This window comes from Meles meles, chromosome 20, assembly GCF_922984935.1.
Source record: "Meles meles chromosome 20, mMelMel3.1 paternal haplotype, whole genome shotgun sequence".
NCBI classification, from domain to species: domain Eukaryota; kingdom Metazoa; phylum Chordata; class Mammalia; order Carnivora; family Mustelidae; genus Meles; species Meles meles.
Window position 1 is genome coordinate 21,272,619 of NC_060085.1, and position 21,673 is coordinate 21,294,291.

A 21,673-nucleotide genomic window follows, 5' to 3' on the forward strand; every position below is an offset into this window, starting at 1 on the left:
GAGGGATGTGGATGGGCCTCACTGGAGGAGAGCCCTCGTTTCTCAAGTGTTCTATCTTTCCACTCTGAGCTCTGGTACATCTCTGACAAGAGGAAAGTAGACAGGGTGTAAAAATTCCCATGGAGCTTGTTCTGAAGAGGACTCAACTCTGTGGTAGATATCCTAATCTTTATGTCATAATGCAGTTGTGAACTCAGCTGTCTCCCTCATTTTACTCATGCCAGACTTTGGGAAGTAGAGAAATCAAGGCTAATGAACCATCTAAAGACAAGCCATGGGGATCCGATTTTGTGTAAGAGACGTGGCCAGATTTACTAGGCAAGCTAAGAGGGGGTGGAAATCCCCTGGGACTTCACAGGTCTTGGGAAAAGAAGGAATGTTGAAGCAGGGGGTATCTGAATACAGAGCCATAAAGAGTAAACAGCAGTCTTAACTCAACCATTCATTTCCCACTTAATTCTGATGACAGACTCATGGCAATTTAGTTCTAATTGTACTTGAAGATGCTGATGAAGTAATTGAAATGAAGAGGAAGAAGAAGCAGAACCTCGAGGTGGGTAAAATTTCCATGTAGTTAGGAGATATCCGGAACATTTACATCTGTGTCATGAGGGTGTGGAAATGTGCTTTTTATGGATCCAGAGTCTAAAACAATCAGGTGTCAACTCAATATTGGCTCATTTTTCCTCCGCTCCCTTCTCTGCATGGACTCTCTGGGTCTCGGTTAGACTTTGGCATGAAAAGTGAATGGAGAGAATGAAAGCCATCAAGGAACAAATGGATCTGGGAAGTGAGAATGTGAGGACTCTGAATTAGAGAGTATAATGTTAAAAATATGGGCCGGAGTAGAAAATGGGATGAGGGCGCTGAACACCCACCACCGTATTAAGTACATTGTTGTGGCAGTGAGAAATCAATCAATGATGGTTGGGACTAGAATTAGCAAAGAATACCAGGCAAAGGCATTATGAGGCCAAACCTCCCAAACCCAATAAGCACTGAAGAGGTAGAGCATGACTAATAAGGTCCCTCATATCCATAATGCACCCTTCTAGCTACTAATGGTTTTCCCTTTATCCATACACCTGTGAGACCGTCAGGAGGATGGTGTGACTCTGAGAGCAGGGTGATCTGCCCATAGTGACAGAGGAGGGCTCACCACTCAGGTCGTCTGGCTCCTAGGCAGTGTCCTAACTCCCCTAAACCCTTTAAAGAAGTGATAATGGTTAGGAGAATCTGGGCCCCTTCCAGAAAGATCTTGGAAGTTGATGGCAGGAAGTTCCCTGAGTGGTCTCTCTTATCTCCACCTAGAAAAGTTTAAAAAAAAAAACAAAAGCAGCCACAGAGATTCAGGCCTGGTGGCGTGGCACCCTGGTACGCCGGACATTGCTGCATGCAGCCCTCAGGGCCTGGATCATTCAGCGCTGGTGGAGGCAGACCTTGGTGAACCTGCTGCAGAAGAAGCGAAGGGAAGCCCTGGTTACCTACGCAAAAACAGTGAGGGCAGTGGTCAAGATCCAGTCTTTGGTCCGTATGTGGCGTATCCACTGGCGATACTGTCAGGTGCTCAATGCCATCCGTGTCATCCAATGCCACTGGGAATGCCAAAACTGTTATACTTGTGCTCTCCTCCGGGGCCACTGTGTAGTCACAGCCACTCACCTACAGTTCCACATTGAGATCATCAACCCCTAAGGGCTGGAAAGAAGGGGCACTGGGTCTCCTGTCCCCAGTAAAGATCTAATTGGGTCTGGTATGTCTCGTGTTCTCCCCCAGCTAATGGAAATGTTGGGTCTTGGGCCATGCTACCTCCTCTTCTTCCTGGGAAAGAACTTCAGTGAGGTTTTCCCCGTGTGCCCACGGACCCCATCCTGGACTCACGATGACCAGATGCTATTTACTCATTGTCAAAACAGAAACTGGGTCCTAGACTATCCTGATATATGACAGAGCCAGGAGTCTTAGTTCCCATTCCCAGCCCCATTCCTTTCTGCTCACGTGGGAATCTGAAAATAGCTGGGCTGCTTCTTCCTGAAGACTCTAAGTACCTCTGCATGTGAGAAGAGACCTGAGAGTGTTCTCTGTCTGCCTGGGGTTGAGGTTGGTGGGGATATCTCAGACAAGGTATTTTTGACAAGTCCCTAGAGAAAATGCCAACATTTGCCTGACTCTTTTGGAACACTGCAGTGCAGCTCCAGGTGAAGGGCAAGAGGCTAGTCTTAGTGATAGGTACAGCTGGGCAGGCCGATGAGCTGGTATGACCCTGGGGGTTAATGGAAAACAGGAGTTCATGGTGTTCCAACTCTATCTCCACAATATCCTTACCCAAATCCTTTTCCCTAAGGGCTGAGATACAAACAGAGCTCCCTCTGCTATTATCCCATCCCTACTCTGATCTCCATTTTTGGTGATTTTACCATTGGCCAGATGGTCCTATCAATCTCCTTACCTCTAATTATTTTTGCACCCATCCTCAACCACTCACTCCCATAGTCATATAAAGCAACACGATTCAATAGAACTTTCTGTGATGATAGAAGTGCTGTATCTGTGCAGCCCAGTGTGGTAGTCACTGGCCACATATGGTTGTGAAGCCCTTGATATGTGCCTGGAGCAACTTTAAAGAATTCAATCTTTAATTTAATCTAACTTTAAATGGGCAACATGTGGATAATGGCTATTCCATTGGACAGTGTGTCTGTAGACCTCACCAGTATGAATAATTCTTCTCTGGCCCAAATTGCTTTTTCTAGTGTCCCATTTTCTGATTACTTTATTCTATCCTTCCAGTTAAACTTTTAAATACACCCAATAGAATGTTTCTTCAGGTGAGAAGGTCTTCTAATCTATTGACCCTACCTTTTTAGTTTTTACAGCCATCATCCCCTCATGTCCTTGCATCTTTCTTTAGCCAGTTCAGACTCTACGGGTAATCATTGTAAGCTCTGCCCTGCACAACTTGAGTCCTCTTAGTGCTCTCTGTGCAAATAGCATGTGGGGTGAACTCAACCATCTACTAGCTCTGTGCCTCAGAAAACTGAGCACGACTGGAGCAAAACAAACAACCCTGAGGCATGGTATCATTTTATATTCATGACTGCAGATATCTACTGGACAAATTTCTGGATACATTTCTCTGATATGCTTGCATTTCCATTTTCTGAGTTGAATATCCATATCACCTCCTTTCCAAATGTCCAATTCTACTTTTTCTACCCTTAAATTTGATTATGTCACCACACACTTAACTGAAGAAATGGGAACAGACTGGACCTCCATCTTCATACCACCACATTATTCATCCCAGCTCCATCTGGACCATAATTGTTGTCTGCCCTTCAACTGAAATAATGGTCTTTGATCCCATCAAAGCTCAACCCCTCCACTACCTTGTTACCATCTCAGGGTATTTTATCCTGCATCCAAACCCCACTATCTAAATTATCAGTGTCTACCTCTTCCATCCTTAACAAATATGCTCTTGGTCAATTTATGTTCAGATTTTTGCTTCTCTTCATAGCAAAACATGTTGCTATTTCCACTTCTCTTCCTAACACTTTATGTTGTTACTATTTCCACTTCTCTTCCTGCCACTTTCTCTTCAACCCTTTCCAGCCAGTCTCTATCACTCTCACTCCACAGGGACTGCACTGATCAACATTATCAATATTCCAGCTGGCCAAATCCAGTGATTTTTTCTCTGTTTTTACCTTATGCATCCTCTCTACATCAGGCTACAAAGTTAACTACTTCTTCCTTATTAGAATACATTCTTTTGTAAAAAGGCAAACAACAAAAATCTTACCATTTAATCCACAAATACTTTAATATATATTTAATAAATGAGAACTTTGTAAAAAAAAAATAACCACACTATTACTTCTTTCAACATTCACACTAATGCCTTCATACTGTAGACTATGTATATGCACCCAATAACTGAGCTTCAAAATACATAAAGCATAATTCCCCTGTGCCCCATTGTAATCAACCACTACTCCACCACCAGACCCTAGCAACCACAGATCTCAACTCTGTCTCTATTATTTTGCTTTTTCCAGAATTTCATATAGAATGAATAATAGTTTGCTGCCTTTTGAAATTGGTTTCTTTTACTCAGCATAATACATTTGAGAGTTCTATATGGTGTTGTAACTATTCATTTTTTTAATTGCTGGGTAATAATCCACTGCATGGATGTTAAAAGGACATCATTGCCTAGGTATAGTATTCTTGGTTTACAGTTGAAGGATCTTGGAGTTATTTGCAGTTTTTGGTGATTATAAATGAATCTGCTATGTATACTTGTTGTGTGAATCTAAGTTTTGCACTTTCTTTGGTTAAAAACCTAGATATAAGAGCTTCTCATTCTGGCACAAAACAGTGTCAACTCTCTTTTCCCTTCTCCTCCTCTCTAAATACAAACTAAATATTCTGAAAATAATTCAACAGACAATCATAAAAGGACTCTAAATGTGGAAAGAAGAAAGTAGGGATAAGCTAGAAACCTCAAGATTTTAAAATGTACACCATGATGAATTCCCTCAGTTATCTTTTTGTCTACCATATATCTCAGAATGGACACCAGAAATATCTGCAATCCAGAACCACTAACAGGTATAGGGAAAACAAAATAAAAACAAGAAAGCCTGCTCTCTATGGCCAAAGGAAGGGTAGCCCAGAAGAAACTATGCAGGGAGACCCATACATTGTAACAATGACAGGCTAAACTGACTGCAGTAATGACACTAGTACCCGGATGGGTCAATCCATCCCATGCTCTACACCCACTGGTAGCAGCAGGCCTGATCTGTCCATAGCAGTGGAATAAGTGGAGGCTTATCTACCCTCTCCACAACCCACATTAGCCAGCAGCAGTGCCCAAGTTGTCCTCAGAAGCAGTAGCAGCAGAACCCACCAATTTATCATCTGCTGGTGGAAGCAGGCCTTATTTACCTTCCTGATGAAAGAAATGAAGAAGAGACAAATAAATGGAAACCTATGTTCTGTTCATGGTAAAAAAGAGTTAATATTGTTAAAATGTCCACACTACACAAAGTAATCTATAGATTCAATGTAATCCTTATCATCATTCCAATGGGATTTTTCACAGAAATCGAAAATACAATCTAAAACTTGTATCTAGCCACGAACAATCCTGAATAGCGAATGTAATCTTTAGAAAAAAACAAAACAAAACTGGAGACATCATATTTCCCGATTTCAACTCATATTACAAAACAGTAGTTCTCAGAAAAATATGATACTGAGATAAAAACAGACACATAGACTGATGGGACAGAATAAAGAGCCCAGTAATAAACCCACACATGTATGGTCAATGTTTGACAAGGGAGCCAGGAATACACAATAGGTAAAGAATGGTGTCTTCAGTAAATGATGGGAAAACTGGATATCCACATGCAAAAGAATGAAATTGGACTTTCATCTTATACCATATACAAAAAAAACTCAAAATGGATTAAAGACCTAAACATAAGACCTGAAACTCTAAACTTCAAGAAGGAAGCATAGGAGGGAAAATTGCTTGACATTGGTATTGGCAATGATTGGAAACAATTGAGAAGAATTGGCTTTAAATGGTTGGTAGAATTCACCCATCAAGGGGTCCCTGGGTGGCTCAGTGGGTTAAAGCCTCTGCCTTTGGCTCGGGTCATGATCTCAGGGTCCTGGAATCGAACCCTGCTTCCCTTCCTCTCTCTGCCTGCCTTTCTGCCTACTTGTGGTCTCTGTCTGTCAAATAAATAAATAAAAAATCTTTTTAAAAAAACCCATCAAGTATATGGTTTTAGCTTTTCTATTTTGGGAGATTTTTTTAAATTACTGCTTCAATCTCACTCATTATTGATCTGTTAAGATTTTCTATTTCATCATGATTCAGTCATAGTAGGTTGTATGTTTCTAGGAACTTACCCATTTCTTCAAGGCTATCAAATCAGTTTATGTATAGCTGTTTATAGTAATCTCTTACAATCCTCTGGTTTTCTGTAGTATCAGTTGTAATATACACTCCTTTATAATTTTATTTATTTGAAGCCTCTCTTTTTCTTGGTTAGTCTAGCTAAAGGTGTGTCAAAATTGTTTATCTTTAAAAAAATAACCCTGGGTTAATTGATTTTTTTCTATTATACTATTCTCTATTTCATTTATTTCTGCTCTAATTTTTTTTTCTCTTTGGCCTTTCTTCTTCTTTTTCTAGTTCTTTAAGGTATAAATTTAGGTTGTTTATTTGAGAGCTCTCTTTTTTTCTTAATGTAGACATTCCACTATAAGCTTCCCTCTTAGAACAGCTTTTGGGGCATCCCATAAATTTTGGTATGTTGTATTTTCATTTTTATTTGTCTCAAGATACTTTGATTTCCATTTTTATTTCTTTGGTCCATTGATTGTTCAGTAGCATGTTGTTTAATTTCCAATACTTGTAAAATTTTCAATTTCTTCTTTTTATTGATTTCTAGCATCATGCCATTGTGGTCAGAAAAGATACTTTGTATGGCCTCAATCTTCTCAAAATTTCCAAGACTTTTTTTGAGACCTAACATGTGATCTATCCTGGAGAATGTCTCATGTGTGCTTGAGAAGAATGTTATTCTGGTGTCATTGGATGGAATGTTGTAGATATGTCTGTTAAGTCCATTTAGTCTATAGTATTATTCAAGTCTATTATTTCCTTATTGGTTTTTTGTCTAGATGATCTATATGTTGTTCAAAATGGGGTTTGAAGTCCTCTATTTTTATTGTATTGCTATCTGATTCTCCCTTCACTTCTGTTAAGATTTGCTCTAGAGGCACCTGGATGGCTCAGTTGGTTGGGTGTCTACCTTTAGTTCAGGTCATGATCCTGTGGTCCTGGGGTCAAGACCCATATTGGGCTCCTTGATCAGTGGGAGCCTGCTTCTCTTTCTCCTCTCCACTTGTGCTCTCTCTCACTGTCTCTGTCACTGTCTGTCTCTCTCAAATAAATAAAATCTTTTAAAAATTTTTTGCTCTGAATATTTAGGTGCTCTGGCACGTATCTATTTACAAATGTTATAACCTCTTGATGAATTGACTCCTTTACCTCTATATAGTGACCTTTAACATGTGACTGATTTTTTTTTAAGTAGTCTCCACAACTAGACATGGAGCCCAACATGAGACATGGATTTGAACTCATGTAGTTTGTTTTTAGGGTTTGAACTCATGTAGGGTTTGAACTCATGACCCTGAGATCAAGACCTGAGCTGAGATCAAGAATCAGGCACCTAACTGACTGAGCCAGCTAGGCATCTCACTTGTGATTGAATTTGAATAAAAGTCTATTTTCTCTGATTAAAAAAAAAAATAACCCCGTTAGATTTTTTGGGGTTATCATTTGCATGGACTATCTTTTTACATCTCTTCACTTCAGCCTATATGTGTTCTTAAAGCCTAAGTGAGTCTCTTGTAGGCAGCTTATTGTTGATCTTGCTTTTTAAAAATCCTTTCTGAGTGCCTTTTGTTTTTTTTTTTAAGATTTTATTTATTTATTTATTTGACAGAGAGAGATCACAAGTAGGCAGAGAGGCAGGCAGAGAGAGTGAGAGGGAAGCAGGCTCCCCGCCAATCAGAGAGCCCGACGCGGGACTCGATCCCAGGACCCCAAGATCATGACCCAAGCCGAAGGCAGCGGCTCAAACCACTGTGCCACCCAGGCGCCCCCTGAGTGCCTTTTGAAGTGAGAATTGAGTCCATTTACATTTAAAATAATTGTCCATAGAGAAGGACTTACTATTGCCATTATGTTAATTGTTTTCTGACTGTTTCCTTGTAGTCCCTGGTTCCTTTAATTCTTTATTGCTGTCTTTATGATTTATTTTTTGTAATGGCATATTTTAAATCTTTTTTTAAAAGATTTTATTTATTTATTTGACAGACAGAGATAACAAGTAGGCAGAGAGGCTGGCAGAGAGAGAGAGGGAAGCAGGCTCCCCGCAGAGCAGAGAACCCGATGTGGGGCTAGATCCCAGGACCCTGGGATCATGACCTGAGCCGAAGGCAGAGGCTTTAACCCACTGAGCCACTCAGGTGCCCCTGTAATGGCATATTTTAATTCATTTCCCTATGTTTTGTGTATCCATTAGAGGGTTTTTGTGTGTCTGTGGGGTTAATATGAGGCTTACATAAAACATCTTATACTTACAGCAATTTATTTTAGGATATTGACAACTTACCTTCAATTGCATACAAAAACTCTACACTTCTGCTTTTCTTTCCTCCACATTTTATATCACATTTTACATTTTTTATATTGTACATCCATTAACAAAATATTATAGCTATATTTTATCACTATTGTCTTTTTTCCACAGTCCCTTGTTTGTTTGTTGTTTTTTTAAGATTGAATATAGTTGAAACATGATGTTACATTAGTTTCAGGTACACAACAGTTATTCAACAACAGTTACATTGTGCTATGTTCACCAAAAGTGTAGTTACCATCTGTCACCGTATAACACTATTACAATACCACCTGACTATATTCCCTATTTTGTACCTTTTATTCCCATGACTTCATCATTCCATAGCTGGAAGCCTGTATCTCCCATTTCCCTCCATCCATTTTGCCCATCCCTCTAACCCCCACACCCTCCCCTCTGACAACCATCTTTTAACTTCTATACTAGAGTTAAAACTGATTTATGCACCACTATTACAATATTAGGATATTCTGACTTTGACTGTGTATTCAACTTTACCAATGAGTTGTATACTTATATATGCTCTCATGTTGTTTTGGAGGCAGGGCGGGGAGGGTTTGCAGTGGACAGGGGGAGAGGAAGAGAGAGAATCTTAAGCAGGATGGAGACTGACAGGGTTAGATCTCACAACCCTGAGATCATGACCTGAGCTGAAATCAAGAGTCAGATGCTCAAACAGTTGAGCCACCCAGTCTCAATGTTTTCCCACCCCATGTTTTCACGTTGCTTCTTAGTGTTCTTTCATTTCAACTTGAAGACTCCCTTTAGCATTTCTTGTAAGGCTGATCTAGTGGTGATGAAGTCCTTCAGCTTTTCTTTGTCTCACCTGATCTCTCCTTTAATCTGAAGGACATCATTGTTGTAGTATTCTTAGTGGGCAGTTTTTTCTTTTAGCATTTTGACTATATCATCCCATTCCTCACTGACCCACAAGATTTTTGCTGAGATATACACTGATAACCTTTGTCTTTGTATTGGGGGGGGGGGGAGATGTCCCCTTCTATGTGACAAGTTGCTTTTATTCTGTTGCTTTCAAATTTTTCTCTTTGACTTAAAAGAAAAGATTATTATTTTTTTGACACACACACAGAGAAAGTACAAGAAGGCAGGCAGAGGGAAGGGAGGGGGGATGCCTGGGTGGCTCAGTGGGTTAAAGCCTCTGCCTCCGGCTCAGGTCATGATCCCAGGGTCCTGGGATCGAGTCCCGCATCGGGCTCTCTGCTCAGCAGGGAGCCTGCTTCCACCCACCCCCTGCCTGCCTTTCTGCCTACTTGTGATCTCTTTCTCTCTGTCAATTAAATAAAATCTTAAAAAGAAGAAGAAGAAGAAGAAGAAGAAGGAGAAGGAGAAGGAGGAGCAGGCTTCCTGCTGAGCCAGAAGCCTGACGCGGGCTCAATCCCAGAACCCTGGGATCACAACCTGAGCCAAAGGAAGAAGCTTAACTGACTGAATCACCCAGGAGCCACTTGATTTTTTTTTTAAGATTTTACTTATTTATTTGAGAGAGAGCATGTGAGAGAGCACAAGTAGAGTATAGAGGGAAAGGGAGAAGCAGATTCCCTGCTGAGCAGGGAGCCTGATGCGGGGCTCGATCCCAGGATCCTAAAATCACAACCTGAGCCAAAGGCAGATACTTAACCTACTGAGCTACCCAGATGCCACTGCCTTTGACTTTTAACAATTTGATTATAATGTATATCAGAGTGGTATTTTTTGCATTGATCTTGCTTGGGGTCTCTTGAGCTTCAGGTACCTTGATGTCCATATCTCTCCCAAAATAAAGGGAGTTTTCAACTATTATTTCTTTAAATAAGCTTCCTGCCCCTTCCCCTTCTCTTCTTCTGGGAATTTTATGATGTGTATATTTGTTTAGTTAATGGAATTCCATTTTTCATGTAGGCGTTCGTCAGTCTTTTTCATTCCTTTTTTCTCTTTGTATCTCTAAATGGGTAACTCCAAATAACCTGTCTTTGAGTTCCCCGATTCTTTCTTCATGTGATCAAGTCTACCATTGAAACTTTCTATAGATTTTCAGTCTTCCATTGTATTCCGTAACTCTAGGATTTCTGTTTGTTTCTTTTTTATGGTTTCTGTCTCCTAGACTTCTGATTTTGTTCATTGTTTTCCTGATTTTGATTAGTTGTTTGTGTTCTCTTGCATTTCATTCAACTCCTTTTTATTTTAAGATTTTATTTATTTATTTGACAGAGAGCGAGAGAGGGAACACAAGCTGGGGAGTAGGAGAGGGAGAAACAGGCTTCTCACCCAGCAGGGAGCCCGAGATACAGGGCTAGATCCCAGGACCCCGGGATCATGACCTGAGGGGAAGGCAGATGCTTAATGACTGAGTCACCCAGGCCCCCCTCATTCAGTGTCTTTAAGGTAATTACTTTGAATGCTTTGTCAGGCAATTTGCAGATCTCCATTTCTTTGGGCTCACTTACTGGAACATTATTAGTTTCCTTTGTTGGTCTCATGTTTGCCTGATTCTTCATGATGTGTATAGCCTTGTGTTGGTGTCTGTGCATTTAAAGGACCAAACACCTCTTCTACTCTTTACAGACTGTTTTTGGCAGGTAAAGACTTTGACCGTTGGTTCCTCAGGCTGGTGGGATTACCTTCAGAATCACAGGCAAGCTGGGTTGGAACTGAGTCATGTGGCCTTTGCCAGGTCCACAGCAAGGTTTACTGTTGGGTCTGTTGTCAGAGACCTGGATAGGCATAGATCCTATCTGATCCCTGCATGGACATTCCTGCCATTGGGACCTAGTTCAGTAGGGATGCTGCTGAGACAAGTGTCCACTTCAGGTCCACAGCTGGGTCTGCAGACCACAGGCCTGTTAACCAGGTATATGGATGAGTGTGGCTCCCTCCAGGTCCCTCTAAGAAGGCTTGTGCCAGCATACTGGGTATGCCCTGGACAGGCAGAACTAGGCCCAGACCATGGCTGAGAGGGTCTGGAACTGATTCCCAAGGCTGCTTCAGTTGTTCATAGCCAAGATTGAGGTCTACAAGCCTGGCTCTGGAGGCAGATGGCTGTATTTTCTAGTTGCCCTCTGGGTGCGCAGGACAGCTCATGAATTGTGACTGGGATGGGCTCTAACGAAGTCACAGAGCCATTTCATGGATCTGCTGTCATACCAAAGTTGACTACCCTGTTTCCAGGGGCACTTACAGACATTTCTTGCAGTGGGCCCCCAGGCTGGCAAGATATTCTAGGGACTGAAGCTGGTAGGAAGTAGAACCAAACTACAGGGCATTTCAGGATGTCCTGGGGTTCAGAGGGGCTTGTTTCCCACTGGACCCCTGGACTGTCAGGATTGCTTACAGACTGCCATGGGGAGGAGCTTGAGCTAAGGGCCATTTCAGGATCTGTGTCAGACCAAGTTTAACAGGCTTTGCTCCAGGGGCTCCCAGGCTGTGGCTGAGAGGGGCCAGAGCTAGGTCACGGGCCACTTTAGGGTCACAACTAGGGCCAAGGTCTGTGGGCCTGTTGCCTGAGACATAAGCACAAATGACTCCTCCCAGGTTCCTTGATGTATGGTGTGATTGTAAAATCAAGGCCAAACAGGGGGCACAGAGCTGTTTCCAGGTGTGTAGATGGGACCATGCTTGGTAAGTCAGCCACTGGGCATGGGCCATCATTCTCAAAATGTACCTCCTCGGTCTTGACTCCACTGAGGTTTCACAGTCTCTTACCTGGATTCCAGAGCTCCCACAAAGTATTTTTGTCCATGAGTGGCTGCCAAGTTATTGCTGCTGAAGGGCAAGATGAACAGGGAAACTCCTTTTCCACCATCTTGCTGATGTCACTGTGCTAGAATACATACTTTTTTTTAACTCCCAAAACAAAACAGTAAAAAAAGAAACAACCCAGCTAGAAAATGAGCAAAAAACATTGACAGATATTTCCCTGGAGAGTATATAGATGGCAAGTAAGCATTTGCAACAACATGGATGGGTCTAGAGAATGTAATGCAAAGTGAAATGAGTCAGAAAATGACAAATAAAATACCATAAGATTTCACTCAGGTGGAATTTAAGGAAAAAAACAAATGAACAAAGGAAAAAAAGAGACAAACCAAAAAATAGAGCCCCTGGGTGGTTCAGTGGGTTAAGCCTCTGCCTTTGGCTCAGGTCATGATCCCAGGGTCCTGGGATGGAGCCCCACATCAGGCTCTCTGCTCAGTGGGGAGTGTGCTTCTCCCTCTGCCCCTCCTCCCACTTGTGCTCTCTCTCAAATAAATAAAATCTTTTTAAAAAATAGGATCAAATCTTTGTAAATCATACACCTGATCAGGTATTAAAATCCAGAATATATAAAGAACACCTATAAACAACAACCACAAGCAAAAAAACTGATGCAAAAATGGACAAAGGATTTAATAAGTATTTCTTCAAAAAAGATCTACAAATGACCAATAAGCATATGAAAAGATATTCAACATTACTAATTAAGTAAATGCAAATTAAAACTATAATGAGCTACCACCCCACATCCATAGGATGGCTACTATAAAAAAAAAAAAAAACAACGTGGGGGTGGAGAAGAAAGAGATTTACAAGTGTTGGCAAGGATGTGGGGAAATTAGAACCCTTGTGCACTGCTGATGGGAATGTAAAATGGTACAAATGCTAAGGAAAATAGCATAGCAATTACTCAAAAATTTAAAATCAAATTACTGCATGATCCAGCCATTCCACTTTTGAGTATATATCCAAAAGAATCAAAAGCAGAACCTCAAAAAGATCTTTGTACACCCATTTTTTCACAGCAGTATCATTCACCATAGCCAAAAGGCAGAAGCAACAAAAGTATCCATCCATGGATGAATCGATAAATAAAATGTGGTCTATACATACAGTGGAATGTTATTCAGCCTTAGAAAAGAAGAAAATTCTAACACATGCTATAACATGGGTGACCCTTATAGACATGCTAAATGAAAAAAGCCCATCACTAATAATAATAATAGTCATAATCATAATACTATATTGTTCCACTCAAATTAGGTTTTTACAATGATCAAATTCATGGAGACAGAAAGTAGAATGGTGGTTGCCTGGGACTGGGGGAAGGGGGGATGGAGAATAATTGTTTAATGGGTACAGAGTTTTAATTTTGGAAGAAAGTTCTGGAGATGGATGGTGGTGATAGTTGCACAGCAACATGAATATACTTAATGCCGCTGAGCTCTTTACTTAAACATTGTTAAAATGATTAACTTTATGCTATGTATATTTAACCACAATTTTTAAAAAACGACACAGTCCTCCAGTTGCACAACTACAGAGGGCGCCATTTATATGGACCACACCATAAAGGAGTCTCCCTGGAGTTGGTCAACCTGGCAGCCGAAGCCCTAGCTCTCTTACCCATGGCAGACATTGCTAATCAATCTGTTCAAAGGTCCTATTCATCCAGCACTAGGCTCTCAGAATCTTTTCTACACACTAGGCACCAGACAAACCTTGTCACTTCCTGAGAACTGGTTTATGAGATGCCATCATGAGATCCATGACCTCTCTGAAATCTGACAAAGAAAGCTGGGGACACAGGTATAGCAGACCTGATCATTCCTTTATTGGAAGGGGTATGCACTGTTGCACTCTACAAGCCTGTGCGCCTAAAGAGATTTCAAGTTGAAGATTCAGTTGGCTTTCTTTGAAGATGTAATGGCCCTGAATAAAGCCACGGGAACGGCAATTATGCCAGCGCCAATAGAGTTGGATGATGCGGGCAGCATGGAGCAAACGGCAGTAACGAAGGCGTATGCGCCACATGCGGACCCAGGACTGCAGCTTGACCACTGCCCATTCTTGGCGTACATAGAAATCTAGGGCCAGTTTCCTCTTCCTCTCCAGCAGCTTCACCAGCATCTGCTTCCACCAGCGCTGAATGATACATGCTCTGAGTGCCGCGTGCAGCAGCGTACGGCGTACCAGGGTGCCCCGCCACCACGCCTGGATGAACATGGCCGCTTCCTCTTCCCTAGTGATCTTTTTGTGGGGGCCTTGCAAGAGAAAATGGGACACTTAAGAAACTCATGCATTTGAGCCCTAAGGTGTGCCAGGAAGAATCCCCGATCTCTATGGACAGTCATCCCTTTCTCTGACATCCAGCAGAGCCATTTTGGGAAACAGCCAGACCCAGGAAACCAAGTAGGTGTCTTGCATCTGCCACTGTCTTGATGGACATGGACATACCATCTTCACCCTCTGAATCTAAGGGTCTCCATCTGCACTTGCTATGTCACCCAGTTTTGAACGGACCTGGCCGGCCAGTCTAGAGCAAGAACACTATGATCTGGAGGTGAAAGAGATTCAAGTTTCACCTGGACCTGACCATTTACCAAAGATCCATGTCTCTTGCCTCAGACTCCTCCCATCTGCTGGAGAAGTGCCATCTTTTCTCCCCCTGCCCTCTCACTTCTGACTTCAGGTTACACCCACAACCTACTGTCTCCCATATGCCTCACCAAAGTGTTAAAAGGTTCTTCTGCCTCATACAATTTGTTAAGAACTTAAACACCAGTTAACACATTCATCAGTACAAAGATACACATGCACACACACACACACTTCTAGACCCAATCATCCTGTAGCTCTACCTTTGCATTCTCCAAACACCAAAACAAGTCCCCACCTAGTAGCTCCCAACCTTATGTAGTCTGAGTTCATACTCTTTGCCCACCTCCTTGGTACAATCCATACATCTTGGCCAGACCCACATCTCAACCCAAGGAGGTAATGGGGGAAAAGGATAGCCGAGGAGGAGTCAATCCACGTTCATTCTAGCTCTGTGTATGGTACTACTCATCTCAGTTTGCCTGGCACACTGGCTTTATGTCTGCTTGTCCTGGAGTAATGTTGATAAGTGCCCCTCTCACTCATGGAAGCATCTCTCTCTAGATAATTTACATGGTCACAGAGTTTTGGGGTATTCCACCAGACCCCAAGGGTCAGAGATGTCACAAGTCAAGGCTCTTCCCAACATAGTAGAGCCTGGAACCATCTACCCAGGGAGGAGTGGGGAGGGTAGTAGCAATGGTGTGGACAGGATTGTCAGGGGCAGAGTTACTTCCCCCATCTCCCTTTTGCTCCTTCAAGCTCTGTTCTACCAATGTGACTTCATCATCTTTGACAATAACTTGGAAAATTTGCTGTCCTATAGTCAGAGTTTAGAGAGAAAAACATTGGAGAAAGTAAGGGTGGTCTCCTCATCACTAGGTGCCAAGTCAACCACACAGCTTCCTGGCCTTTCTGAGGACCTGAAAAGGCATGAAAAGGAGGTGGGGGAGTCCCATCCAGACGTATCTATGGGAGATTTACTGCCCTCCCAGAGAGCTTGGATGGATCTGACTATCTCTTATAAATCATTAAATTCCTATGACTTGTGCTGGATGGTCAAATCCCACTCAAGTCTTCACTTTACTAATTTACCCATGGTAGGGGCAAGATGGTCCCATCACTCTCAGGTCTGGACTCCTCCCAGCCACACACTGGCAGCAGAAGTGGAGGAAGACTGAGAGATATGATGTCATAAGGGCCACTATGACTCAGGCACCAGGATGGTTTCCAGCAGTTGAAACCCTTTCTTAAGAATAACCTGAAGACCTGCCCTTTCTTTCTTACCAGAATGGCCAGAGCCCTGGCTACAAAGAAGAGCACCCCAAATATTAACTCACTGACACAAAAGTGTATAGTGATACTCATTAAAGCCTGGCTGGCATTTATTACATGGATTTCAGATCATTTAAACAATGATATTCCAAATAGCAGAATGAGTGTGCTATGTACTGATATAGAAAGGTGTATAAGATTAGCAATCATCGGGGCACATCGGGTGGCTCAGTGGGTTAAGCCGCTGCCTTCGGCTCAGGTCATGATCTCAGGGTCCTGGGATCGAGTCCCGCATCGGGCTCTCTGCTCAGCAGAGAGCCTGCTTCCCTCTCTCTCTCTCTGCCTGCCTCTCTGTCTACTTGTGATCTCTCTCTCTCTCTCTCTCTGTCAAATAAATAAATAAATAATTTAAAAAAAGATTAGCAATCATCAAATCACGATGAACTCAATATAAATACATATTTAAACACATGTGTCATAAAAGCATTATTTTTTAAAAGGGGTGAAGATAGGAAGATATACATAAAAATTAGCAATAATCATCTCTGACAAAGAACCCAGAATTGGGGGAACAGAATAAACTCCCTCATTGTGGCTAAACCTCTTATGTCTGGCCTAAATCTCGGTCATCTAGTTATCAGGCCCCTGGGAAAGCAGGACCCATACAGACCAGAAAATTCATGAAGTCCCCAGGACCAGCCAGCATCTTCATCTCAGTGTCAAGTAGCATCAAGTACTCTTCTGTCTTCCTCTTCCCCTCAGAGCCCCAAGGTCACAGCCAGGAGATGCATGAGGGACAACCACTATACAAGAATTGCCCTCCTTCTGCCTGCTCCTGGACTCTGAAGACCCATGCAGTCATTGTGAGGACCTGGTTCCTTTTCAGGGTCATAGCCCCAGAGGTCACTGAGAAGTAAACTTGCAATGTGTAGAGTACATATGAGGAGAGAGTGTGGGGATCTAGAGGGATGTAGAGAAGACACACACTCCTTTCCCCCATGCTCTACCACCCTTTCTAGATTCCCCTCACCTTTGACTAGCATTTCTCCTGGTCTAGGCAATTTGACTAGAGGGAGAAATTATCCAGCCCCTCATCCCTGACGTGTCTGACTCTCTATTTGCCATATTTCTCAGGCCATGATTGTGTTCATCTACCATCACACCTGGGCAGCAAAGCACCGACAGATCTTCCAGTGAATCACCCAAGCAGTATCCATAGTCTTCCCTACCTACATAGTGTGGCAGCAGCCCCCTCGCCTTCTCCTGATGAGTAGCGTTAATTATCCCTGCCAGTATGGTGACTCCTTTCATTACCTGATTGTCTCTTAGCAAAGGATTCTGAAGTGACAGAGTCTCAGCCATAGCTTTAAATTTAATAGGAGTCTTACTGTGACCCTTGATGAATGCTTTCCTCCCTAGAAACTAGAACCTCCAATCGAATGGAGCCTGCAGAAACACAAAGCCCAGATTCCCACAAGTATAACTGGAAGGGGTGCTCACAGATGTATTACCACTGCCACATTGAATCTGAGACATTGATTCTGAGATATATATATTCTACCTATTAGGGACACAGCACTATGTAATGGGCATTGATCAAGGACTTGGGTTAGGGGGCACCTGGGTGGCTCAGTGGGTTAAAGCCTCTGCCTTCGGCTCAGGTCATGATCCCAGGGTCCTGGGATCGAGCCCCGCATTGGACTCTGTTCAGCAGGGAGTCTGCCTCCCCCTCTCTCTGTGCCTGCCTCTCTGCCTACTTGTGATTTCTGTCAAATAAATAAATAAATAAAATCTTCTAAAAAAAAAAAAAAGGACTTGGGTTAGCAAACCATGCGGGTAGGTTAAATCCAGCCCACTGCCTGCTTTTTTTGTTTATGTATTTGAGAGAGAGTGAGAGCGCAAGAGCATGAGTGAGCTGAGGGGTAGAGGCAGAAGCAGACTCCACTGACCAGGGAGCCCAGTGTGGGACTTAATCCCAAGATTCCAGGATTGTGACCTGAGCCTAAGGCAGATGCTTAACTGACTGAGCCACCCAGGTGCCCCACCCCCACTGCCTGTTTTTATACATCCTGCAAAGAATGGTTTTTACATTTTTCAGTGGTTGAAAAAATTAAGGAATATAAAAGCTCATGACACATGAAAATTACATGAATTCAAATTTCAGTGTCCATAAATAAAATTATATTGGAACACAGCCATGCTTATTTGTTTAAATGTCTACACTGCAATGACAGTTTTGAGTAGTTGTGACAGGGACAGTATATGGCCTTCCCATCACTTCCCACTGCACCTCAACACACAACAAATTACATTGCAGTAGTGCTGTTATAACCAGTGTTTAGTGCCACCCGTATCACTGTGCTTTGATTTACTTTTTTTTTAATCACCATATATACATATTCATCATGTCAAACAAGAAAGGAGGGGGAAAGTAGACTGTAAATGTCACATCTTTAAGACAATGGCAAAGCATTACAGCTGTGCTAAAGGAAGACTGAGCAATCCACAATACTCCTAACTCACAAGAAAACAATGATCATAAAATTTAGAAATTTTAAATGGAGTATCTAATCACAGCAGAATTTCTTTACAAAGATAAAAAATGAAAATGAGGCTGCAAACAACGTTAGTTTGCAGATTGCTTGTTTGTTAGCCAAGCAAGGAAAGGTGTTTATTAGTGGTGAGCTAATTAGATCATACTTAATTGTGGCAGCTGGAAAAAAATGTGACAAAAATAAACTTAACACTATTAACGTTTTGATGGGGCTAGCTGCTCCTAGAGTTCAAGACACTGAGAACAAAACCAATAGTCAATTTAAGACAAGGCAAATGATATCAAGTGGCTCATGGCTCCTTGATGAGTTGGCAGATGGTACCAATACAGTTCAGCTGTTGTTCATTGAGGGGTGATTTCCAGGTTGGAAAGGGCCTGAAGAGTTCATCTTTATGAATGATGTATTTGCATGAAACAAATACAGTTGAGAATATTTGTTGAGGAAGTTGAAAAAAAACACTAATTCAATACCACATGAAGTGGAATCTTCTAAGATATGATAAAACTAACGTGGTGAAAATATGAGTGAAGAAAGCCAAAAAAAGGTTTAGTTGGACAAATTAACAAAGTTTATGAAAATATAAAGGGCTTAACAGCATTTGGTTACTCATTATTTTATTCACCAATAGGTACTTTCTGGAAAATATTTTAGTCTATTGTGTTGCTGAAGCAGTAATGTCAATGGTAAGCTTCACTTGCCCTTGACTTAATGATCATCAGTTCTGTAAATTTTCTTCAGAAACGGAAGTGGAGTAATCTGACTTACCAAGCACACAGCAGACCCATGGACTGAACACAGCAGTCGCAGCAGCTACATAAAACTTGCTAACTTGGAGCCTGGTCTGTTGGGTCCATATATTGCCGCGTCTCAGCCTCCACGACCAGAACCCATCGTTCCAGTACTACAGTGGGTGACATCAACCAGCCCAGTAATTTTGTCTCCTTCACTGTTTAGTGCCTTTTCTATGACAGATGTTCCCTGGTAACCATACAAAAATTTTCACTATGTGCACATTCCCCTATGTCCAGCTATTTGCTTCCCGGCCAGACTTCCTTGTCTCCAATGTTCCAATGTCTTCCAATGTTGTATTGTCAGGAAATTGACCACTGCTGAAAAGTCCATATATATTCTATCTCAGGCCATTTCTCTTGCCACACAAAGTGGATGTACAACCTGAGAGGACTTTCCCTCACCACCTACTGTCTTTCAAGGCTGTTCTTGAATAAGGTTGTAGCTCAACTGTTATTTTGGGATGACATATACATACTAAGCTTAAGAAGCTATAAATCAGGCTCAGGTGTTTTCCTTGTGTCAGCTGCTCCCAAGGGGTTCCTTATAACCCCACATGAGTATGAGCTGAGAAGGTATAGTGACATGCTGGTGGTGGGTTACCCAAGAGTTGGGCTAGCTGTCCATGTAGTTTGCTCCTTTAGTTTTCCATTTTCTGTCATCATTGCTATCTATGAAGTTAGGGAGAATTGTCACATGTCTTCAGACTCACAGGGTTCAGGGGAATTTGAGAATTCAAGATTTGGGGTGCCATCAACCCAAATGATCTCATCCCTTGTGTCGGGGCTCCATTCTTTCTCCTGCCCTAATCTTGGCAGAGCACCCTACCTTGATGGAGAATTTAACCTTCCTAAGAGGTTGACCACTCTAATGTTTAAGTCCTGGCCTGGCCCTCAGCTTTTTCAGCCCTTCCATTACAGATAAGAGGTCCTCTATATGCCATCAAGAAGGCCCCCTGGCTTTTACACTTATCTTTTAATTGCCTGTTACTTGTTTTCAGCCTTTTGTTATCTTTTTCTAGAGCTTCATAGAGCCTAGAAATAGCCAACCAATCCTGTATAGTTAATTCCTCCATACTTTTTATTCTTTTTTAATGCATTTTTAGAAGATTTTATTTTTCTTAAGTAATCCATACACTCATTGTGGAGCTTGAACTCACAACACCAAGATTAAGAGTCACACCCTCCATCAACTGAGCCAGTCAGCAGCCCCAATTCCTCTGTACTGGATGCCTGCTGTGTCACACCAGCTAGTGCATTTTCTGCCTCGTATATGTGATCCCATTCACGTTTGAAAGGGTTACCATTTAAACCACCACCCTGTGCCCAGGGCAATCTGTGCTGCACTTCCCACTAGTATCTGGGTATTTCTCACAGAAAAATCTTGTTTGTAACAATAAATTTTACTGGGACACCTGGGTGGCACAGTCAGTTAAGTGGCTGCCTTCAGCTCAGGTCATGATCTCAGGGTCCTGGAATTGAACCCCACATTGGGCTCCCTACTCCATGGGGATCTGTTTCTCCCTCTTCCTCTGCTCCTCTCCACCAGCTCTTGTGCTCTTTCTCAAATAAATAAATAAAATCCTTAAGGAAAAACAAAACAAAACAAAACAAGGTGCCTGGGTGGCTCAGTCAGTTAAGCATCTGCCTTCAGCTCAGGTCATGATACCAGGGTCCTGGGATTGAGCCCAGCATTGGCCTCCCTACTCAGCGGGTTGCCTGCTTCTTCTCCCTCTCTCTGCCACTCCCCCTACTTGTGCTCTCTCTGACAAATAACTAAATAAAATCTTAGAAAAAAAAAACAATAAATTTTACTGATATCTCTGCTCATCATTACCTCTTATATCATTCTCTTAGATTCATTTTTCTTTATCATGGAGCTCATTTCCCAGAAGTCCTTTCAGAGACTTTCAATGTAGACTTTTTTTTTTTAAGTAGGCTCCATGTCCAGCATGGAGCCCAAAACAGGGCTTGAACTCATGACCCTGAGATCAAGAGTCAGATGCTTAACCAACTTAGCCACCCAGGAGCCCCTGATGTAAACTTTGAGTTGATAAAAAGGTCTTTCATTGTGCCCTTACACTTGAATGCTGTTATAGGTGGTATATCATTCAATGCTTATTACATTTCTTTTCTTTCAGAGCTTTGAGGATGTCACTCCACTTTCTTTTCATACCCAGCTTGCTGCTGAGAAGGCTGATGTCATTCTGAAGCTTATTCCTTAGCGGGTAGTTTGTGGATTTTGTTTTCCTCTTCAAGTGTTTACATATATTATCTTCATCAGTGACGAGACTGTGCTGTGGCTTGTTTTGAGCTCCGTTTTCCTTCATCTTTTTTTTTTTAAAGATTTTATTTATTTGACAGAGAGAAATCACAGAGAGGCAGGCAGAGAGAGAGGAAGGGAAGCAGGCTCTCCGCTGAGCAGAGAGCCCAATGTGGGACTCGATCCCAGGACCCTGAGATCATG

General features: G+C 42.2%; 2 protein-coding genes across 2 annotated transcripts; one reads left to right on the forward strand and one right to left on the reverse strand.

Moving 5' to 3' along the window:
* The first annotated feature begins 274 nt into the window (after positions 1 to 274).
* LOC123933258 (IQ domain-containing protein F2-like) lies at positions 275 to 1,695 on the forward strand. The gene is made up of 3 exons (XM_045992349.1): positions 275 to 292; positions 470 to 553; positions 1,312 to 1,695. Exons 1-3 carry the CDS (start codon positions 275 to 277, stop codon positions 1,693 to 1,695), a joined length of 486 nt encoding a protein of 161 aa, XP_045848305.1.
* A 12,119-nt stretch (positions 1,696 to 13,814) lies between these two features.
* LOC123932212 (IQ domain-containing protein F5-like) lies at positions 13,815 to 14,956 on the reverse strand. Its single transcript, XM_045989964.1, has 2 exons — positions 14,935 to 14,956; positions 13,815 to 14,254 (listed from the first exon to the last, which is right to left on the reverse strand). The coding sequence occupies exons 1-2, from the start codon at positions 14,954 to 14,956 to the stop codon at positions 13,815 to 13,817; spliced, it is 462 nt and encodes a 153-aa protein (XP_045845920.1).
* Positions 14,957 to 21,673: the final 6,717 nt, after the last annotated feature.